At 42.1% G+C, this 18,407-nt stretch overlaps 1 protein-coding gene across 2 annotated transcripts in view; it reads left to right on the top strand.

Annotated features, from left to right (window-relative positions):
• The window catches only part of SERGEF (secretion regulating guanine nucleotide exchange factor), a 355,234-nt gene extending 337,308 nt beyond the window's left edge, over window positions 1-17,926 (top strand). For both annotated transcript variants that reach the window (XM_019519675.1, XM_019519674.1), the window contains one exon: window positions 17,196-17,926. In XM_019519675.1, the coding sequence (XP_019375220.1) occupies window positions 17,196-17,383 (188 nt within the window). In that variant the 3' untranslated portion in view covers window positions 17,384-17,926. The remainder of the gene's footprint in view (window positions 1-17,195) is intronic.
• Window positions 17,927-18,407: the final 481 nt, after the last annotated feature.

Genomic DNA, 18,407 nt, shown 5'->3' with positions numbered 1-18,407 from the left:
AAAACAGAAGTAGCTTTTCAAGCTATTTTTTTTTTAAAGAGATTGGAGGCAGGCGGGGAAGTCAGTGGGTGGGGGGCAGGGACAGGCATGGGGGTAGGATGCAGGTTCCTGCCCTCCCCACTGCACTCTCTAGGGTGGCCATCATAGAGGACAGTTTGGTTGTCCTCTATTAATACAGAACCGGACACCTTTATGTCTTCTTTTTTTCTCTTGGGACATAAAGGTGTTGGATTTTGTATCAAAAGAGGACAGAGTAGCAGAAAACTGGAATGTCCTATATGATGGCCACCCTAGCACTCTCCCTTGCCACCCTCCAGCTGCATGCCCCCTCCCTAACCAAACCAGCCATCCTGGCCCAGGGCAGGCCATGGTTCTGCTCCGGCTTCAGCCCTGGGGCCAAAGTGTAGCTGACCTGCTGCCTGGTCCTGGGCTGGTACTCAAATACAAGATGAGACTGTTTTCTTCCCATGCTGACTTGGGGGGTAGGAGGAAGTGGGGAACTTCACCTTGGATTTGAGTAAATATCACTGAAGTATCTGAGCAACTCTTGAGAATTAAGGAACTTATCCTACTAACTATAGTGAGTCATGGAGGTGCCATTATTTTTATTTTACAGGAGGTGGGAAATTGAGTGACTTGCTTGAGGTCAGCACGTTTTAGCGATGAGGAAGTTGAGACTACTCCCAGGATGAATAGGTTTTATGCTAAGGAATCTCAGCCTTGGCTGGATACAGTATTGTAGCTTTTCCCACTCCTGCTCACATTAGTGGTTTTTCCCTCTGAACCACGATCTGAGACCAAGAAAATGTTATTTGTAATAGTAAAGGTGACAAAGTAAAATTACCCACCTGCCTTCTTTCCTAAATCTCTCCTGTGGCAGTAGAATTTTTGGACAAAAAAGCTAAGACTGAGATAGTGGGTGAAATTCTGGCCCACAGATGTTAGGGAGGGATTTTGCCATTAGGTACATCTATACTTCATTCACACTGGTGATGGGGAGGAGAAGCAGTAACTATGGTATATTATAGGCATGCCCAAGGTAACTTTAAACTAGTTACCTTAGGTATTGGAAGCAACTGAGCTGTGAAAGTGCAGACTCACCATAGGCTGCAGTCTTCCACAGTAGTGGGTAAACTAGCCCACAGTGAGCCCTCTGACTGGTTTGGGGACATCCCAACTAAATCCATGGGTCCAGGATTTCAGGCTGTTCAGTAGCACTTGAAACCTGTTAAATCAGAATTCCTGACTGCCTCCCTGTTCTCCATTGAGCTGCAACTATTTTTAACTGCTGAGGCAATGTTTGCATAAACAACTGACTGCATAAAAATCTCATTGTATCAATGGGAAAAGTGGAAACTTACCCAGCATTTGCCCTGTCTGCCTTTGACTTCGGATGTGTTTCTCTTCCTGAAGTGAGCCCTGGAATTCACCTCAGATTTCTTGTGACTCATTGCAAAAATCCCTCCTTTGTTTAATACAACAAGCAATTTTATTTTTAGATTTCATTCAGTCGCATATGATCACACCTCCCATTCTTATATGCATCCCAGAATTTAAAATGCAAGCTTTTCCTTTTACCTTGGAAAGAATAAATTGGAATTATGTAGGATTCCATATATACTCCTGTTAAAAAGGTTGTTATAATTTTTTTTTTTAAACAGAAGCTCCTCATTATTCAGTGGAAATCAACCTCTAGGGCAAGAAATAGCTGCAGAAAAAAGAGAATTTTTAAGTAGATGTGATCATACCGTATATTCTTTTATCTATTATTTTTTGGTTTTTGTTTTTTTTGAAGGGACTGTTTCATATAGCACTGCGAGCACATTAGCAGCACCTAAAAATCTCATATGTCAATACAATGCAAAAGGAAAAAAAACAAACCTATGGTTCTTTGACCATTTTTTTTTGTCAAGTCATCCCTTCCCTGGACTATATTCAAGGGCAAGAAGCATAAAGCTTCATATTGAGTATTTTGTTTCTAATTTCAACCAGTGAAGCAGAAAAATACTGCAATACTAGCATTATGAACCCTGGTAAAGCATAGACAAACCTGTTTTGCTTTCTGTTCTGTATAATGTATGTGCTGTCTGCACTCAGCAGGTAATAATAATGCAGTCTGGATGATTCTGTCTGACTGTTTTTATGCTGCACTCATCACCATGGTATCTAGACCCTTACCTGACAGTGTTTGCAAGATGGCATCAGATTCAAAGTGCTATCTCAGGATTTAGAGTCAGTGCACTAGATTTTAAGTAACTAAAACCAAGAGCTTTGACCCTGTTGCCCAAACCTTGCTTATTCATTTATATCAGTTCAGATTGGGTTTAAAGTCCTACCATACTGATTTGGTAGTATACACCCACATCACACTTGTGTAAATGACTCCACACCAGTGCAAGCAATGGACGATTGGTTCCATTACGGCCCACGTCCCTGGTAGCTGTATTTCTACAGCTCACTTTGGCCACGTTACTTCTGTGAAAGGATCTTCCACTTAGCAGCCAACTTCTGTTACCCTTACTCAGACTGAGTTGTACTGTCCTTCACAGGCAGTTTTTTATCATACAACTTCACTGAAATCAACAATCTGATAATAGCATGAGTAAGGATAACAGATCTTAACTTGAACGTATAAGCTAAGTACAGATGTTCAAAAAGCCCAAGGCTGAATTGATTCCTTTTTTGCAGGTTAGTCTAAGCTGTAAAGATTCAATTGAAACAGAAGTAAACATTTACCTTTGATTCAGGAAATGCAGCCACATGCCTGCAGTGGCTCAGGCCAGGGCAGGGGGGCACTACAGCACTGCTCTCTGGCATGTAGCCAGCATGGGCTGTGTGTTCACTTCTTCTTCCTACTGCCCCTGAGGTCTCTGGGATTTGTAGTCCAAAATCACAACAGCAGGACTCTGCAGGGTTGCTTATCACTTCCTTTTCCTGGTTCCAGGTGCCTCTGGGATTTGTAGACCACAGTTGCAGCCAGCAGTAAGGTTGAGCAGGGGAAGGTGTGTTTAATCCCCCTCCATGGTCTCAGATCCCAGCCACGGTTTGCCTGGGGGGGCAGGTCCCCCTCGGTCCTGGAGACTGGACTGCATCCCCAGTCGGACTTGCCCTCCCACTCCCTTGTCAGCCAGCCCTCACTGCTTCAGAGTAGAGGGGTGGGACCAGCCCTGCTGTCTGGAGCAGACAGCGTAACCCAACCCAGGGCTGAAAAACATGCTGGGATGCTGGGGGACTGTGAACCATTTAACTTGAACCAGGGAGGGGTCTGGGACAGAAGTTTCATAAACCGGTTTGACCCAAATCAGTTAAATCTGATACTACATTCAACCAGGTTTATCTTAAACCAGTTTCAGCCATTTTGTAACTGGTTTCTGTGCACTGAGTTGCTGTTCTGTTACAGGTTTAAACCAGTTTTTGATGACTTAAACCAGTTTATGTGTAAGATACATCCCTAGCCATGATGAAAAAGTCATGTTATTTTCACTATTTGCACCATTCAAGCAAAGTTCTGGTATATTTATTCATCAGAATGTTTAGGGGTAGGAATATAACTTCTGAACATGAATGTCACTTTCTGCCATGCCCAGTATCCCAATGGACCACATGCTATTGAGTCATCTGCAGAATCTTGAGATAAATCTTCCTAGTGGATAATTTCTTTGTCAGGAGTTTTGCCTTATACTCCAGAGAGCCTAGCTGAAAGATTAGTTCTTTTATTACAGACATTGAAAACAAGGTCTTTTTTAATGAGTAATCCTGTTGGCACGGCAGCTGCTGTGTTTCATGTGCACTGTGACCTTCGTGTTTTGTCAATGAGGAAGATCAATTCTTTCCCTGCACAACTGAAATTTTGAGCTTATGTTAGGCTTTGTGTTAAGTTAGAGGTGTTTTCCAGTGAAGAGTGAACTGAAGTGGGCTTTTGAAACTACCTGGAAGATAGCTTACACATCACTCCTATGTTCTGTGCGTAGCCTTAATAAGTGCTTCCAGGTTTGTCTTAGCTTTGTAAAAACAAACTGAAATCCAAAATGTGAACCATTAACCCTTGGACAATAGCTCTTTCCCACCAGCCTTAAAAGCCCTGCAGAGATAGCATTTTAATGGTGATATTAAAATGATATTCAGACTTCAGTAGGGAAACATAAATTTAGGGTCCAGCTTTTGCAGGTACAGTATAACCTCATAAATCCGGATATCAAAAATCCAAAATTCTCAAAAATTCAGTACTTTTTAAAAATACAGTACATTGGGGAATAGCAACGGCCAGTCCCAGAGCAGCAAAGGGGGAAGCTTGCACGCCACTGCCATCCACCACCCTGTGTCCCTGCTTCACGTGTGGCTGCCACTCCTAAAAAATCTGTAATTTTTAAATTTCTGGCAGGTGCTTGGTCCTGAGCATGCTGGATTTATGAGGTTATGCTGCACCAAGGAATATTCAGATTTTTTTTTAATGGATTTAATTTCAATGGGTTTCCTTTTAACATCCATGGCAATATATAAATAAGGGGGAAAAATAACCATGCATGAAGTACCTTGAATAGTAACACATACCAAGTCTGTTCCATGTAAAAATGTGAAACACTTGTTCAGAATAAGTATGCCAGGACTTTTGTAATGACTGAGGCACATCGTGATTTGGGAATGCCCTGCCAGAACAGCAGAATATCTTTACTACTTATGCCTGTCTGCAAAGTTTGCATTTGTGAGTGTGCACCATTATTAGCATGATGTTCAAAACTTCCTTTATGTGATAAAGAATGCAGAATATGATGTATCTGGTTGTACGAAACAGAGAACTGTTTTTTCCCCCCAGCCACTATTCTCTTCATCTGCTAGCCTTTTTATATGTACCTCAGGACTAGGGACAGACATTACACATAAACTGCTTAAGTGATCAGAAACTGGTTTAAATCTGTAATAGAACAGGCGTTCAGTGCACATAAACCGGTTTGAAATAAACCTGGTTAAATGTAGTATCAAACTTAACTGATTCGGTTCAAACCAGTTTATGCAATGTCTGTCCCAGACCCCTTGCTGGTTTAAGATAAATCACACTCTCCCAGCATCCCAGCATGCTCTTGGGCTGGGCAGGGCTCTCTGCTCTACAGCAGAACTGGCCCCTCCCCTCTGCTCTCTAGCCAGAACAGGGGCAGGGTGTGGCCAAATGCTGACCCCTCTCCCCCTGCCTGCCTCTCCCTCGGCTGGCAAACCCTGGGGACTGCAGCTGCAGTTTGCCAGCCCCAGCCGTACCTCTCTGGCCTGCCTTCAAACAGGCAGGGATGGAGTTAATCACTTCCTCTGTTCCTCTCTCCCCCGAATGCCAGGGTTTTGGCTGCAGTCTGTGTGGCTTGCACAGTGGTCCCTGAGCAGGGGAGAGAAGCAAGCAGATCTTCATGCAGATCCAAGCCCTGCTGCAGCTCTGAGCCCAGAGCTAAGACTTGCAGGACCAGACTGAGAGGTGGAAAGTGTTGGCAAAGACCTGACAATCATCAGTGATGAAAACACATGCTGGAGATTTAGTTAAGAGAAGTTGCACCAAATAATGCAGAAAGCTACATTTATATTATGAAGCAGAACATGTAAACAAAGCCTTTCTGAATGCCTTACTGTAGTGTAAGGAGACACTCTGCCCTCAGGATTAGTAAGATTAACTCTTGTCTTTCTGGTTTACTTTTTAAATTAGATTAAGTTGTGTATGCTGTGTTTTACTGGGCTGTATATTAGCTTAGACAAAGGTTTTTGATAGTTTCCGGTTATCTGCTTTGCAAATTACTGTGTTAAGTATCTTGCTTCAGAGAAAGGACTTTTTCCTCAAACCCTGTATGCCAGCCGGGGCTGGTGCCTGGCCACACCCGCTCCGCTTCAGCAGGGATGGGTGAGAGTCTTGGAGGGCTTCTCTCCTCCCTCCCCTTTGGCAGTGAGTGGCAGGCATGCTCTAGTGCTGCCTGGCTTCTGGCTTGAGGCACTGCAGGCGTGTGCCTGCATTTCCTGGTTTAACAGAGCATGTCTGTCCAGCTATTAATCAGTTTAAGCTGCACAGCATAAACTAACCTGCGAAGAGTGAATAAATTCAGGCTTGGGCCTTTTGAATGTCTGTCCCTAGCCCAGGTGTTGTTTCTCTGTCTTCATTCATTGCTAAATAAATTGCTAATTTATGGACACCTTGTGTATATACATTATACACGTGCCTCATTCCATCCTTGTTCCTAGCTGCTGCTTCAGGCCTCATCCACTACTGTATATATAATTCCATTATTGTAAACAGGATGTTCTTCCTACTGCTATTTTTTTTCTTCAGAAACTGGACACTTAGCATTCTGAATTAGAGCTTGGATACTACAACAGTGAGAGCAACCTGAGAGATTAGATACTTTGTACATCCGTCCTGCTCCCATTTCCTACCTTGGCTGCATAGGAAAGACATTGACTTTGATGGTTGCAAAACTAAGTGGATGGATTCCAAATTACATATACTATAGTCTAATTGTCCATTTAGCCTACTCCAAGCACTAATTCATGTTCACATAATACCTATATACTCAAATATGTCATTATGATCATCTTTTTTCTCATAACTTGTGATAAGGAGGTCATTCATATTGATTTGTTTACAGTAGGGTTCACAGATTCTGTCCAAGATTCAAAGCCATGTTATGCAGGGTACAATACATATACTGAGAGTCAGTCCACCTTCTAGATGGCGACTGTTCTAAAATGATGCTTATACCAGGGATGTCAAAGATACAGTCTGTAAGCTGGATTTGGTGTGCAGTGATACCTTAGAATCCAGGTGTGCCCTGGATTGGGCCTGTACACCATATGCAGTACTCAGTGGCCCTACTTGCTGGATGTGGCATGCAGAGCCAGTCTGTGGGCCCAGTCTGAGCCGTGGACTGTCTCCATTCCAGTCATATGCCTGGCAAGGCTTGGTAAGTTTGATATCTCTGACTCATACCATCTAGCCATTTTCAGGCCATAAGTTTAAAGCTTACTGAACACTTAAATCTTTGCTTAGCAATTGCTTAGCAATTTTTCATGGTTAGTGTGTGCAATTTTGCTTTCCTACCACAAACTAGAAGTGAATACATTAGAACTAGTTGAGTCCTACTGGTGTAAAATCATTGCCCCAGTAGACTAAGAGACTTCATATATATAATGTAAAGGAGAAATACTGGACTGTATAAAGATCTGTAAGCTGGCTTTCAAATTAGGTGCTCCCCATGCAGGCTCGGGGGGAGAGTTGGATCTGGCAGGTGCTCCCTGTGAGCTGGAGCAGCACCCGCACAGCTAGCACCCCACCCAGGCAGCCCTGGGGGGTGCCGCTGCTGTGGAGGGAAGGAGTGGGTGCCCCTGCACCTCAGGGGCTGCATGGCCCTGGCAGCTGGCATGAGCAGGCTCTGCTGAGGAGGAAAAAAAAAAAAGCAGCAAGGGGCCTGCTCCTTTTTTTGTTGCGCAGAGCCTGCCCACCTCTCCCCCTGCCAGGGTGTGAGCTGGCACTGGCCCCTGAGCTGCAGGGGGCCCTGGACCTTCCCTCCATGGTGGCAGTACCCCCCTCCCCCTCGGTTATATCCACCCACTAGCAGCCCACCCAGGTGGTCCCAGGGGGCGCCACCACTATGGAGGGAAGGACTGGGGCCCCCATGCAGCTCAGGGGCCTCTAGGCCCACCAGCAGCTTGCCCCCTGGCTACAGATGTGGGCAGGCTCCATGGTAAAAAAGAAAAAGGACCTCTCATCGTAACAGTGATGGAAGCCCCTAAATTGAAATGGTGGGTTTTTAATTGTCGTCACGTGTACAAGCGGCCCGTGTGACTATAGTAAACCTGAGCTGGGTTTAAAGCAACCCTTGGTGGTCTATTCATAATTTCCGCTGGTGATCTTACGGACTCTGGTCATCTGAAAACAATCTGTGCCTACTAACTAGAAACCTGCAAAAACTGAAGTTTTGGCTGTGTTTTGCTTTTTTTAGTTTTGGATACTTTCAAACAAGAGTGAAAAGGAATGTACAAGAAAATGTACCTATCCACTTCAAAGCAAAACTGCAAAAATCATTGTGATTCCATAATGAATGAAAGTAAGAACTGACTAAAATGAATCTGACAAGATACAAGAATTTTCAGCTTACCTGCTTTTCAAGGTTTTTTCTTAATAAAATCCCCAAACTAACCTGCATTTATTGCAAGTATCCTATTTGCTTGTAGTAGTACTTCTTGCCTGTAGCATAAAATCCTCAAATATGAGGACTATCTAAACAGTTATGGTGTCTTAGATATTAGAACAATAATATGATTTTTATATAGCACATTGCAATGCAATGTGGTGCACTTTTCTTTTTAAATACAAGTGTGTTTTTTTCCTCCTAGACACAAAATCTAAGGGCTTATTCCTCAGACTCATGTGACTGAAGTAAATAGATTCAGCCAGATTTCTGCCTGGGTTTAGGTGATAAAGTTTCAGACCTAAGCAAACTGTACCTGCACTGTGGAGACAGGCCTCCCATTTGCCATTTTTCAGTATTTGGGATTTTAGGGACAAATGCAGATCTCTGGTATACTGGGTTATATCTGGCATGCTAAGTGAAGTTCTGCATATGTATTGGATTGGTCTGTTGAATCCTCTGGTTTCATTAATGCTTTGAATATTTATTCTTTACACGGGAAGTGGGAGATAGCAATGTAATAAGTCTGTGCAAAAAGGTTATTCTATTTAACTCACTGAGATGGAACAATTTTCTGCCTCCCTCCCTACCACATGCACAAGTCACTAGATGTAAGCATATGTAGTAGTGGTTGTTGTAAATCCAGTTACAAACAATTTGTAGCTGTACTAATGCATATCACTGTAATGGTGTTTCATCTCGGAGGGAGATGGCACATAGCCTTGTTGTTGGTTGTCATGTTCATAAAACCTGAATTTCCTCCTGAAAGCATGTGGGTCTGCTCTGGCAGCTTCGAGACTTTAACAGTAAGAACTTGGAACAGGCAGGATCAAACAGAAAACAAACTAAATATATACATATATAAAAAGGAAATCAGAGTAAAAGGCACTTGCTTGGTCTGGTGATTTGTAACTAAGTACTCTTGAAAAAGACATTGCCCTTGGCTCACTTCTGTCTTCCTCAGTGTCCCTTCTGTAAGTGCATCAACTATTCATGTAACTTGAACTTCAGTGCCCCCACTAAAGATTCACAAACCTGCCTCTCAACTCCTGGCATACACTGCTGTCTCTTGTCCTGTCTGTTTGATGGTCTTCTCCTGCAAGCCACTCCATCCACCGGAACATAATTCAGCACAAACTGAATTTCTTGTCTTTTCCTTCATTCTCCTGTTTTCCCTAGTTTAGGAAACTATGCCATCCTCCATGTTACTCAGGAACAAGGTCTGGGCATGTGTGGATTGAGGCTTTTGGAAAGGGGGTGCAGATGGGGTGGTGTACCATCACATATACCAGAACATACATTTTTCTCCAGTTAAAAAGAAATGAGATGCTTTACTAATAGGCAAGGCATCTTGGGCTACATTATTCTGTTTAAGATAGAAGCAAAAACAAATAAAACTTTATTAGGATGTGCATTTACTTGCTATATTATATATTATGTATAAAACCGCAACAAATTGGGCAAAAAGTAATCTAAAGAGATTTCATTAGTCTTACAGTCATTAAAATTTAATTAACATCTCTTTCAGATTGATAAAACAAAATCTAGCTGTCATCAGCATTTTGATGGTATATCCAGTACCTCATTGAAAGTTATTTCCACAACTGAGTTATGCTTTTAGGTAGCATTAAAAGCAGCCTTCAGGGCTATAATATAAATGTTACAATAAGAGAAGCTAAAAAACAGCAGAGCCACAGAGCAAAGGATAGCTTGATTAGTGGAACCACTGAAGACCATTAAAAGGAGAGAGGGTTGTTAACACATGTTGAGTGGAGTGTTTAGAAAAAATCAGGTGTATTATAATGAACCTTAACTGACTCCCTCACTTCTGCCTGAATAGAAATGCTGCTGCCACTGCCACAGTTATTTTTAAACTTTGGGTAGAGCATGAATCAAAGTGGGGTACAACTGCACCACTTCTCCCCCCTTAGATATGCTTCTGGTGTTTGGCTATGCCAGACTGAAACAGAAGAATTCTACTGCTTCCTTCCTGACATTTCTAAGATGTAGCACCCCTGCCTTTTTTTTTTTGGTTTGCACCACTTAAATTCTTGTCCAAATGGTCAAGCAGTCATCAGCTCTCCTTTTGATTATCACAGGTTCTGCTCCCTTGACTTTCCAACATCAAACTCCCTTCCCTCCAGTCCATTCAAAACACTGCTGCCAATATCATCTTTTTGGCCTGTTGTTCTGACCATTTCCTATATCCCATCCCTTTTTTATTTCCTTCACTGGCTCTCCCTTCCAGTTCTTAATTATTGCTCTCAGTAACCATTCACAAATTAGTTCCTTCATACTTGTCCACTTTTGTACTTTTTCCCCCAGGCTTTATTGTCTGTTATCTACTTCTGTTGACTTAAGGTATGCTGCAGGTATACATAATAGCCTATTATGTATAAAAATCCTTTTTTTGGTCAGCTTTTCTTCTTACTCTTACTAATAAAGGCAATAAGAGATTTGTCAGACATTCTTTAGCCTCAGGAAGATGTGTTTAAACCCCTCAGTGACATTCTAAAAACAATCTAGTTAGACATTATATAATCAGTCCAAATGGTAAATCACCTATTTTTCCATTTCTTATCTCTTTTTAAATATTTACTGTCTCACTAATAATTCCATTTAGCAGTGAATTATTCCAGATAGCTCAAAACTTAATGGTCTCAGCTCATTTGGCTTTGCTGGAGCTGAGTGAAACTCCTCCAGTTAAATAAATAGGGAGTCCCAATACAAAAAATGACATTTGTGCGTTGGACTAATCACTTAGAATGTGTAGTAACAAAGCTCACAGCAAAAGCAACAAGTGTGGCAGGAGTAAATTGTTGCAAAAATGTTAAATTACCAAAATTATATTCCCTATAAATAGGACTTGCTTTTCTTGCCCTGTAAGGTGAAAGCGCTATATTTTGTGTGCTACATTGTATTTACTTAATACTAACTCCTGAATGTTGACTTCTGCATGTTCACAACATGCCTAGTAATGGTTCTTGTAAGTGATTGTATAATGCATTGTACATTCTTTTGCATACAATGAAATGCAGAGTGGAAAGCTCTTATGAAAACTAAGCTAACTGCTGGTTAAGCGTGACCCCAGTACACCATCACTAGGGCTAAGTACAGATAGTCAAAAAGCCTGAGGATGAATTAATTCAGTCTTCACAGGTTAGTCTAAGATACTTAGATTGAAATGCTAAGCCAGTGAACAGGCATTCACTACTGATTCCAAAAGTGTAGCCACATGCCTACAGTGGCCTAGGTCAGAAGTCACGGGGCACAGGATCATGCCTCCCTGCTCAACTGGAGCAGACAGCTTGAGCCAAGGCTAGCCTGCCCACCCTGTGAGGGGAGGTTTGTGGGGGATGTGCAAAGCATCCTGGGATGCTGAGGGACTGTGAGTTAACTTGAATCTTGAGGGGGTCTGGAACAGAAGTTCAATAAACTGATTTAACCTAAATCAGCTAAGTCTGATGCTATATCCATCCAGGTTTATATAAACTAGTTTCAGCCACTTTGAAAGTAGTTTATGTACCCCGAGGGCACTTTTACGTGTGCTCTGGGGCTGGGGGAGGCAGTGCTTTAATTCTAGTGGCTCTGATTGCTGCTTTAATTAAAATGCCACCGTATCTCCTGTGTTAGCATTCCCATGCTTAAAAATGGCAGTGGGGGCACTTGAACTAAAGCTCATTCGACAAGCTTTAATTCAAGTGCCCCGTCACCATTTTGAAGCACCAGGACACTGATACACAAGGTGCAGGAGGCAATTAATTGATTCCAGCACGTCAAAGCAGCCTCAGTGCTCATGTATAGGTGCCCTGCACTTCTGTTCTGTTACAGATTTGAACCTGTTTCCAGTAATTTACACCAGTGTAATTTCTGTCCCTAGCCTAAAGGATAATGATCTCCCAATCTAGGGATCACAGACTGGTGCTTAAGAAATCATTATCTTCCTAACTTTCTCACATTGTTTGAACGGCTTGATCCTTGAGAGACAGAGTTAGTCCTAGAAAGGCAAAAGTGTTGTTAGTGTGTTGTAAAGGGAGAAAAGTCCTGCTTCAAACAGATCAGTCAGAATTAGTTACCTCCATCGGTCTTCTCCCTATCAGTGTTTCCAGGAAACTGCTATAGTCAGTGAAATCTTGTAAATCTTGAAAACCTGTAACCCTTGCTTTGACTGGGATAGTGTAATAGGGAGGAAGGAAAGAAGAAAAACAGTAGTTTGAAAAATGCTTATCTTAAAATCTTTCCCTTACCATGAAAACCTGCCAAGAGAGCAACAAATGCTCTTATTTAAACTCACAAGCAAAATGAAGCTGCTTGTTCTAATCTCTCCAGAATCTTAAATTCAATAGACTTTCAATTGTTAATTAAAAAAAAATAAGCACTGGTGATTCTTAATTATGCTTCCCTCTCATCTGCATTTCTACCATTAATTAGTTACTCTTAATTGGAGGCATGCTGACTATTTTTTTTTTCAATTGACTTATTTATTGTAATTATTTCCTTTGAGGAAAGTGTAAGCTTGCAATATAATGCACTCATAACTGTGAGTCACAACCTTTGCCAGACTGTGACCACCATACAACAGCAGAAGTTTGGGGACAGCCTTTGCATCTCAGATTTGTTTGTGACCTACACACAATTGCAAACTCATTCCTCATGATTTCATCCAGGAGTCAGAGAACTTTTTAAATGCAGCTATTTGGTGCCACCTCTACTTCAGTTGGATTGGCTGGATACCACTAACCTCAGTATTCATTACCTGATAGTACAAGCTGTGGAGTGACTTTGTTTCCCATTTTACAGATGACAAAACAGAGGCACAGGGAAGTTTAACTGACCTCTCTTAGTACAGAGGCTCAGTTGCTTGTGGAAAAATATCCACATATTAATTAATTCATTCATTCAATATGATTCTCTTGTGTCTGTAAACTGAATCACCCAGGCCCATCCCCAGCGTGGTCTCCCAGCTTGGCAAAGGCTGCCCTGCCTGCCCCAGCTCCCAGCACTTTGAAAGAAAAAGCCCCGACTCAGCAGGTGCTGCCAGGTGGGGGGCAATCCCTGTTGCCCCCCACTGCCCCACACTGTGTGGGGGGCTTTGCACAAGCCCCCCGGCCCCCCGCCCTGCTCCCCCAGCTGCACTCATGGCAGTCCTTGGGTTGCGCGAGAGGCTGGTGCTTCCCTCCACAGCAGTGGTGGCCACCCCCCAGGCAGCACCTGCCCACATGCACCCGGCTTGGGCAGTCCTGGGGGGCATTGCAGCCACGGAGGGAACCACCAGGCCCCTGCGCAGCTCAGGCAGGCAGGCAGGCTCCAGGGGAAAAAAAGATCAGGCTCACCACTTTTTTTGAGCAGAACTTGCCTTCCTGGGCTCCTGCCAGGCTGCCTGTATGGGCTTCCTGCATGGCCCCTGACGTGCACAGAGCCTGGTGCTTCGCTTCACAGCTGTAGGGCAGCAAACTAAAACTTCTCGGAGGAGTTTTAGTTTGCTGCATCCCAAGTCATTTAAGGCACGTTATGCCACTGAATTTGCTACAACGGCTAGAATTACTGTGCTATACGTTGCCGACACGTGCAAACAACAACACCATTAAAGTGGTGCAAAAGCATTTAACCCACTTTAAAGTGTTGTGCACGCATGCCCCTCCTTTCATCTACACATGGCCTTAGTCTTTTAGTATTATTTTGAATGTCTTAAGAGGGACTAATCGATATGAGGGTCCAGTAGCTTCTGATTTTCAGTGTTGCTATTGAAGAAGCTCAGAACAAGTCCAAAGCGATGTCTGAATATTCATTGTACTGCAGGAGCTGTATAATTGATTTGGAGAGGCTGAGCTAGACATACAAATTTAATCCTGAACCCATTAAAAGCTGGGCAGCTGGCAGTCCAGTAAGATGGCTTTGGTTTAAGTCCATTTTTCCATATGAACTGTGTTTTTGGCTGATACTGTACAGCCTGCTTCCTTAATGTGTACAATGACATTAATTTACAGTTTTTATGCTCCTGAAGTCTGTTTATATGAGTTGTTGAGCAACTGCGACTCCTGTTGTTGAAGTTGTTAAGTGCATCTGAGGACTGGGCTACAGGGAAGGCCAGAAATAATCCCTGCTCTGAAACCTATACAGTAAGGGCCAGATTCAGATACTGTGGTTTACACTGGGTGCATCTACACATGCACTTTACTGCAGCTGACTTTACTCACCTGACTTGTTAGCTCCCCAGTAAAGTGTCACCATCTATGTGTGTGCCTGAATTAGGGTGCAGTCAATTAATTAACTCAGCTGTAGTCCGGGACAAGTACTGTCCTACAGTGGAGTAGTTACGTGCACCAAAACACGTGTAAATGGTGACCAGGGCTGGTGGGGCATAAGGGTGCTGCAGTGTGGGGGCTGCCTGCCAGCTAGCCCCAAACTGTAGCACCCTCATGCCCCTGCCAGCTCCTCTACAACACATTGAGTCAGGGTGGAGCAGCCCTAGGCTGGCAGGCTGACCTCACCCCAGACCCTCTGCCAGCCAGGGCTGCTCTGCTTTTGCTCTACATGCTGGAGTCCCAGGTGCTTGTGTAAACACTGCACCTGGGAGCAATAAACTCCAATGCAAACTGCACTGGAGTTTATTGCTACATGCTAATTGCATGTGTAGATGCACTCACTGAGTAGTGCCTTCAACCATGAGCAGTCTTGCTGAAATCAATTGTATTTTCATAGAGCAAAGAGTATTTATTACTAATCTTGAGTGAGGGTTTCAGAATCTGGCTCTAAGCCAAACAGGCACAAACAAGTCCAGTCATAGTTCTGGTCAGGGATGATATGAAGAAATTAACGGGGAGATGATCAACTTGGGCTGATTTTTCGGAAGATATGGATTTGGAGAAGTAGAGAGAGGAAGAATGTGAGATGGACAAAAAAGGGGAGTATCCTGAAGCCACTAGGTAGGAAACAAGGGACCATTATGGAGAGCTATAAAGGCATTAGGAGGAAATGAGAGTGAATGCATATAGTGTCAACATTGCATGAACCTTTTTTAGGGCTGGAGTGTTGTAATCCTGATGGTCCAGGAAATGTCAAGAGGCAAGGCTTTTTTATGATATCTTTTATTTTACCAACTTTTATTGGGATAGCTGTTGGACAAGCTCTCAGGCATTGGGTGCCCTTCCTCAGGTCAGGGGAAGCAGATGCAGGCTGAAGTAGATATCAAAAGAAGGATGGCATGCAAATGTAAATGCAAACAGCCTGTGCAGTATGCACCCTCAATATATGTATATGTATATTCGCGTACCCCTATCAGTAAAAAAATTTTGAGCATGCACCGGCAAAATATATGTATTTGGTGGGATGGAGATATTTTTTTTTCACTGTTATCTAAAAGGAGTTGTTTGTGGTGCTATGGTGAGTATTTTGGGGGAAGGGGGTTTGCTATGAGTGTCCTGTAATAAAATCCTCAGTTTGTCATCGTTAGTAATGTCTCCTTCTAGCTTGTATAAGTTGATTTTCATTTGTTGATGGATTATAACCTGTCCCTCATCCTTACAAATAAATTCCTATGTACCCTTAGTTGCCCAGTCAGGCGATGATCTTTGCTTATGGCTGGATGTTATACATTTGTTGCTTATTCTGTATTTTTCTGCATCAGAGCAGACACTGCATCAAAATGGATGGACCCCAAATGTGCACTTGTACTAGAGCTCAGGTTGTTAGTAAAACACATATTCAGCTTTGACAATGCTTATTCCTTCTGAGATTATGAATGCTTCCTCTTAGTCATCAGGGTTGTCAGTGTTTGTAAAGAACAATTTTTCCAAAAATTTTAGTTGGTCTAATAAAAGATATCAGATTTGCCCAAAGAAACGTGTCTGTCCTCTTAGTCATCTCATTTAAGGGTTACTGGAAAACCAATTTACATAATGTAGTAACGTTTGGAGTTTAAATGTATCTGATTTTAATAGAATTTTAATTTTAGTAAGCACTTACAAAAAAGAGAAAACTGTAATACCAGGCTAATAGAATGTAGCTGAAGTATGCACAGAACCAGTATACAGTATAAAGTAGATTTCTGTTTTATTGCAGAAATGCAAAAGAGAATGAGAGAAACTTTTTTAAAAAAAAAACAAACCCTTTTTTGTACACATTAAAACAAATGGTGAAGGTGCAAAAGTATGTGGCCCTCCCAGGGGGTTAGCATGAAACATGATAGAGAGAGAGAGAGAAAAGGAAAAAAAAGGGGATATACTGGTCATTCAGTGTAAAAGATTTTTCTCTTGTCCCAGCCTTTTATAGGAAAAGGCTCAAATCCATAGTGTGATTTTTAGGTAGTATAGGATAAGAATCATTCATAGACCTTCATTTGGTTCAAAAAGAGTAAGAAGTAAGAAATAAATAGTAATAATAGAAAGCAGGGAAATATAAAGCCAATTAGTCAAGTATGTTATGGCAGATAAGGAAAGTGTCATAAATAACTACTATGCCAAGTTATCAAGAACTTGGGTAAGCAGAAAAGGAAGTTAAAGCAGCAAGGTGTAGAGTGAAAATCAAAATAAAAATATGATGGTACTTAAGTATTGCTTCCTTCCTCTGCTGCTTTGTCTACAAAGGCCCTCATTTTGCAGTCCCTGTATGCACTGCAGTTCAGTGCATATAACAAGGTGCCACCTGCTTGGAGAAGCTTACTGAATGAGGAACCTACATTGTAAGCTTTTTGGAAGCATTTTCCTTTGCTTATTGAATGTCCAGCATACTTTTATGGTCCTGTACAAATAATCAGTAACCATCTTGCTAAATTTTACTTCCAGATCTCTGTGTTATTTTAACTTCCTTCTTTCTTTTTACTTGTTAAGAAGCAGGATGGAACAAGCTGACCATGACTTTTTCTCTTGCATTACAGTTCCATGAAATCACCAAAGGTCTTCCCCAGCCAGGCAGAACTTCTTAGAACCCAATTAAAAGACAGTTTGATCACATAGACTTCAATAAAATAACTGTTTTTGCTTATCCATGTCTGTTTATGACCAGTACACTCATTTCAACTCTTGTTTCCTCTCTCTTTAGGTAGCCAATGTTTCTCATGGGGATGGAATGAACATGGCATGTGCGGAGATGGTACAGAAGCAAATATTTATGCCCCGAAGCCAATCCCAGCTTTTGGTTCTGCAGAACTGTTCTTAATTGGATGTGGGGCAGGACACTCCATGGCTCTTTGTCAGACTCCATTAGATGTTACACACAGGGAATCATAGCCTCATGGGTTTGGACATCTTTGTGTATTGCTCCTCAGAAGTTTTGTGAGAATTAGTTATTAGTGCTAAAGGTGTAGAGAGAACAAAGGGTACAAATCCCTTCATTCTAAAGTCCAAAAATGAGCTATTATGCTGAGAAAGCTGTTTAATAGAGATGTGCATAAATATATTACTGTAAATTATGTCACACATTCTTTTCACAGGAGATGACTTTACTGCCTGTGGGTGAAATGAATAAACATTTTGCTTTGACGCAGCATAAATGAAGCAGGAAGGACTTTTCCTTCAACATTTATAACAACAACATACAAAGTTATCTTGAATGGTTTTAGTAGGTGAAAACTGATTATTATTAGAAAAAAGTGTTATTCACTGACATAGGGGAGGGTTTGGATGGGGTTTGAAGGAAGTAGTTTAAGGCTTCAGAGTACAGAATACAGGCTTTGGTATATGTTGCTGAGCACATGCATCTCCTATTTCTTGGAGCCGTGAATATCCTCAGCTTCTAAAAATAGGTCCATATTAAATGCACACATTGGTGAATATGAATCCTAATTTTTTTGATATTTCTAAGAACAAAACAGAACAAGTTCTGTTTCCAAGGATAAAGTAAGTCTAATTTAGAAGGCTGCAGGAGAAAAGGAAGGGGGGTGGCCCTCTGACTAAGATTGATAACGTTTGCATCTTACTATTATGCTAGTATAATGATACTGCTATCATTGAATTGCCTTCTGCAGTGCATGCCCAAATCCTGTGGATTTATAACATACATGTGCCAACAAGTTCATGTAAAACAAAATGTAAAGGGATTCTTTCTAAAGCTTAGCCACGTGCAGACTCTTTGACACTGGGAGAAGTATGGTAGCATTCTTTCTTTTTCTGTAAATAGTCAAGGCCCTTTGCCCTTCTTCTGTGCCAGTTAAGCTTCATTTCTAAGCTTCTGTCAAGAAGAGCATACTCCCAGTAACTGCCAATAGCTTTTGGAAGGGACAGAATTCCTTCTGCTTTGGTGTATAAGCCACCC

Source organism: Gavialis gangeticus, unplaced genomic scaffold (assembly GCF_001723915.1).
Source record: "Gavialis gangeticus isolate Ggan-Ray unplaced genomic scaffold, GavGan_comp1, whole genome shotgun sequence".
Taxonomy (NCBI): Eukaryota; Metazoa; Chordata; order Crocodylia; family Gavialidae; genus Gavialis; species Gavialis gangeticus.
The sequence above is the reverse complement of the archived record's forward strand: the minus strand, read 5'-3'. Positions and strand labels throughout refer to the sequence as shown.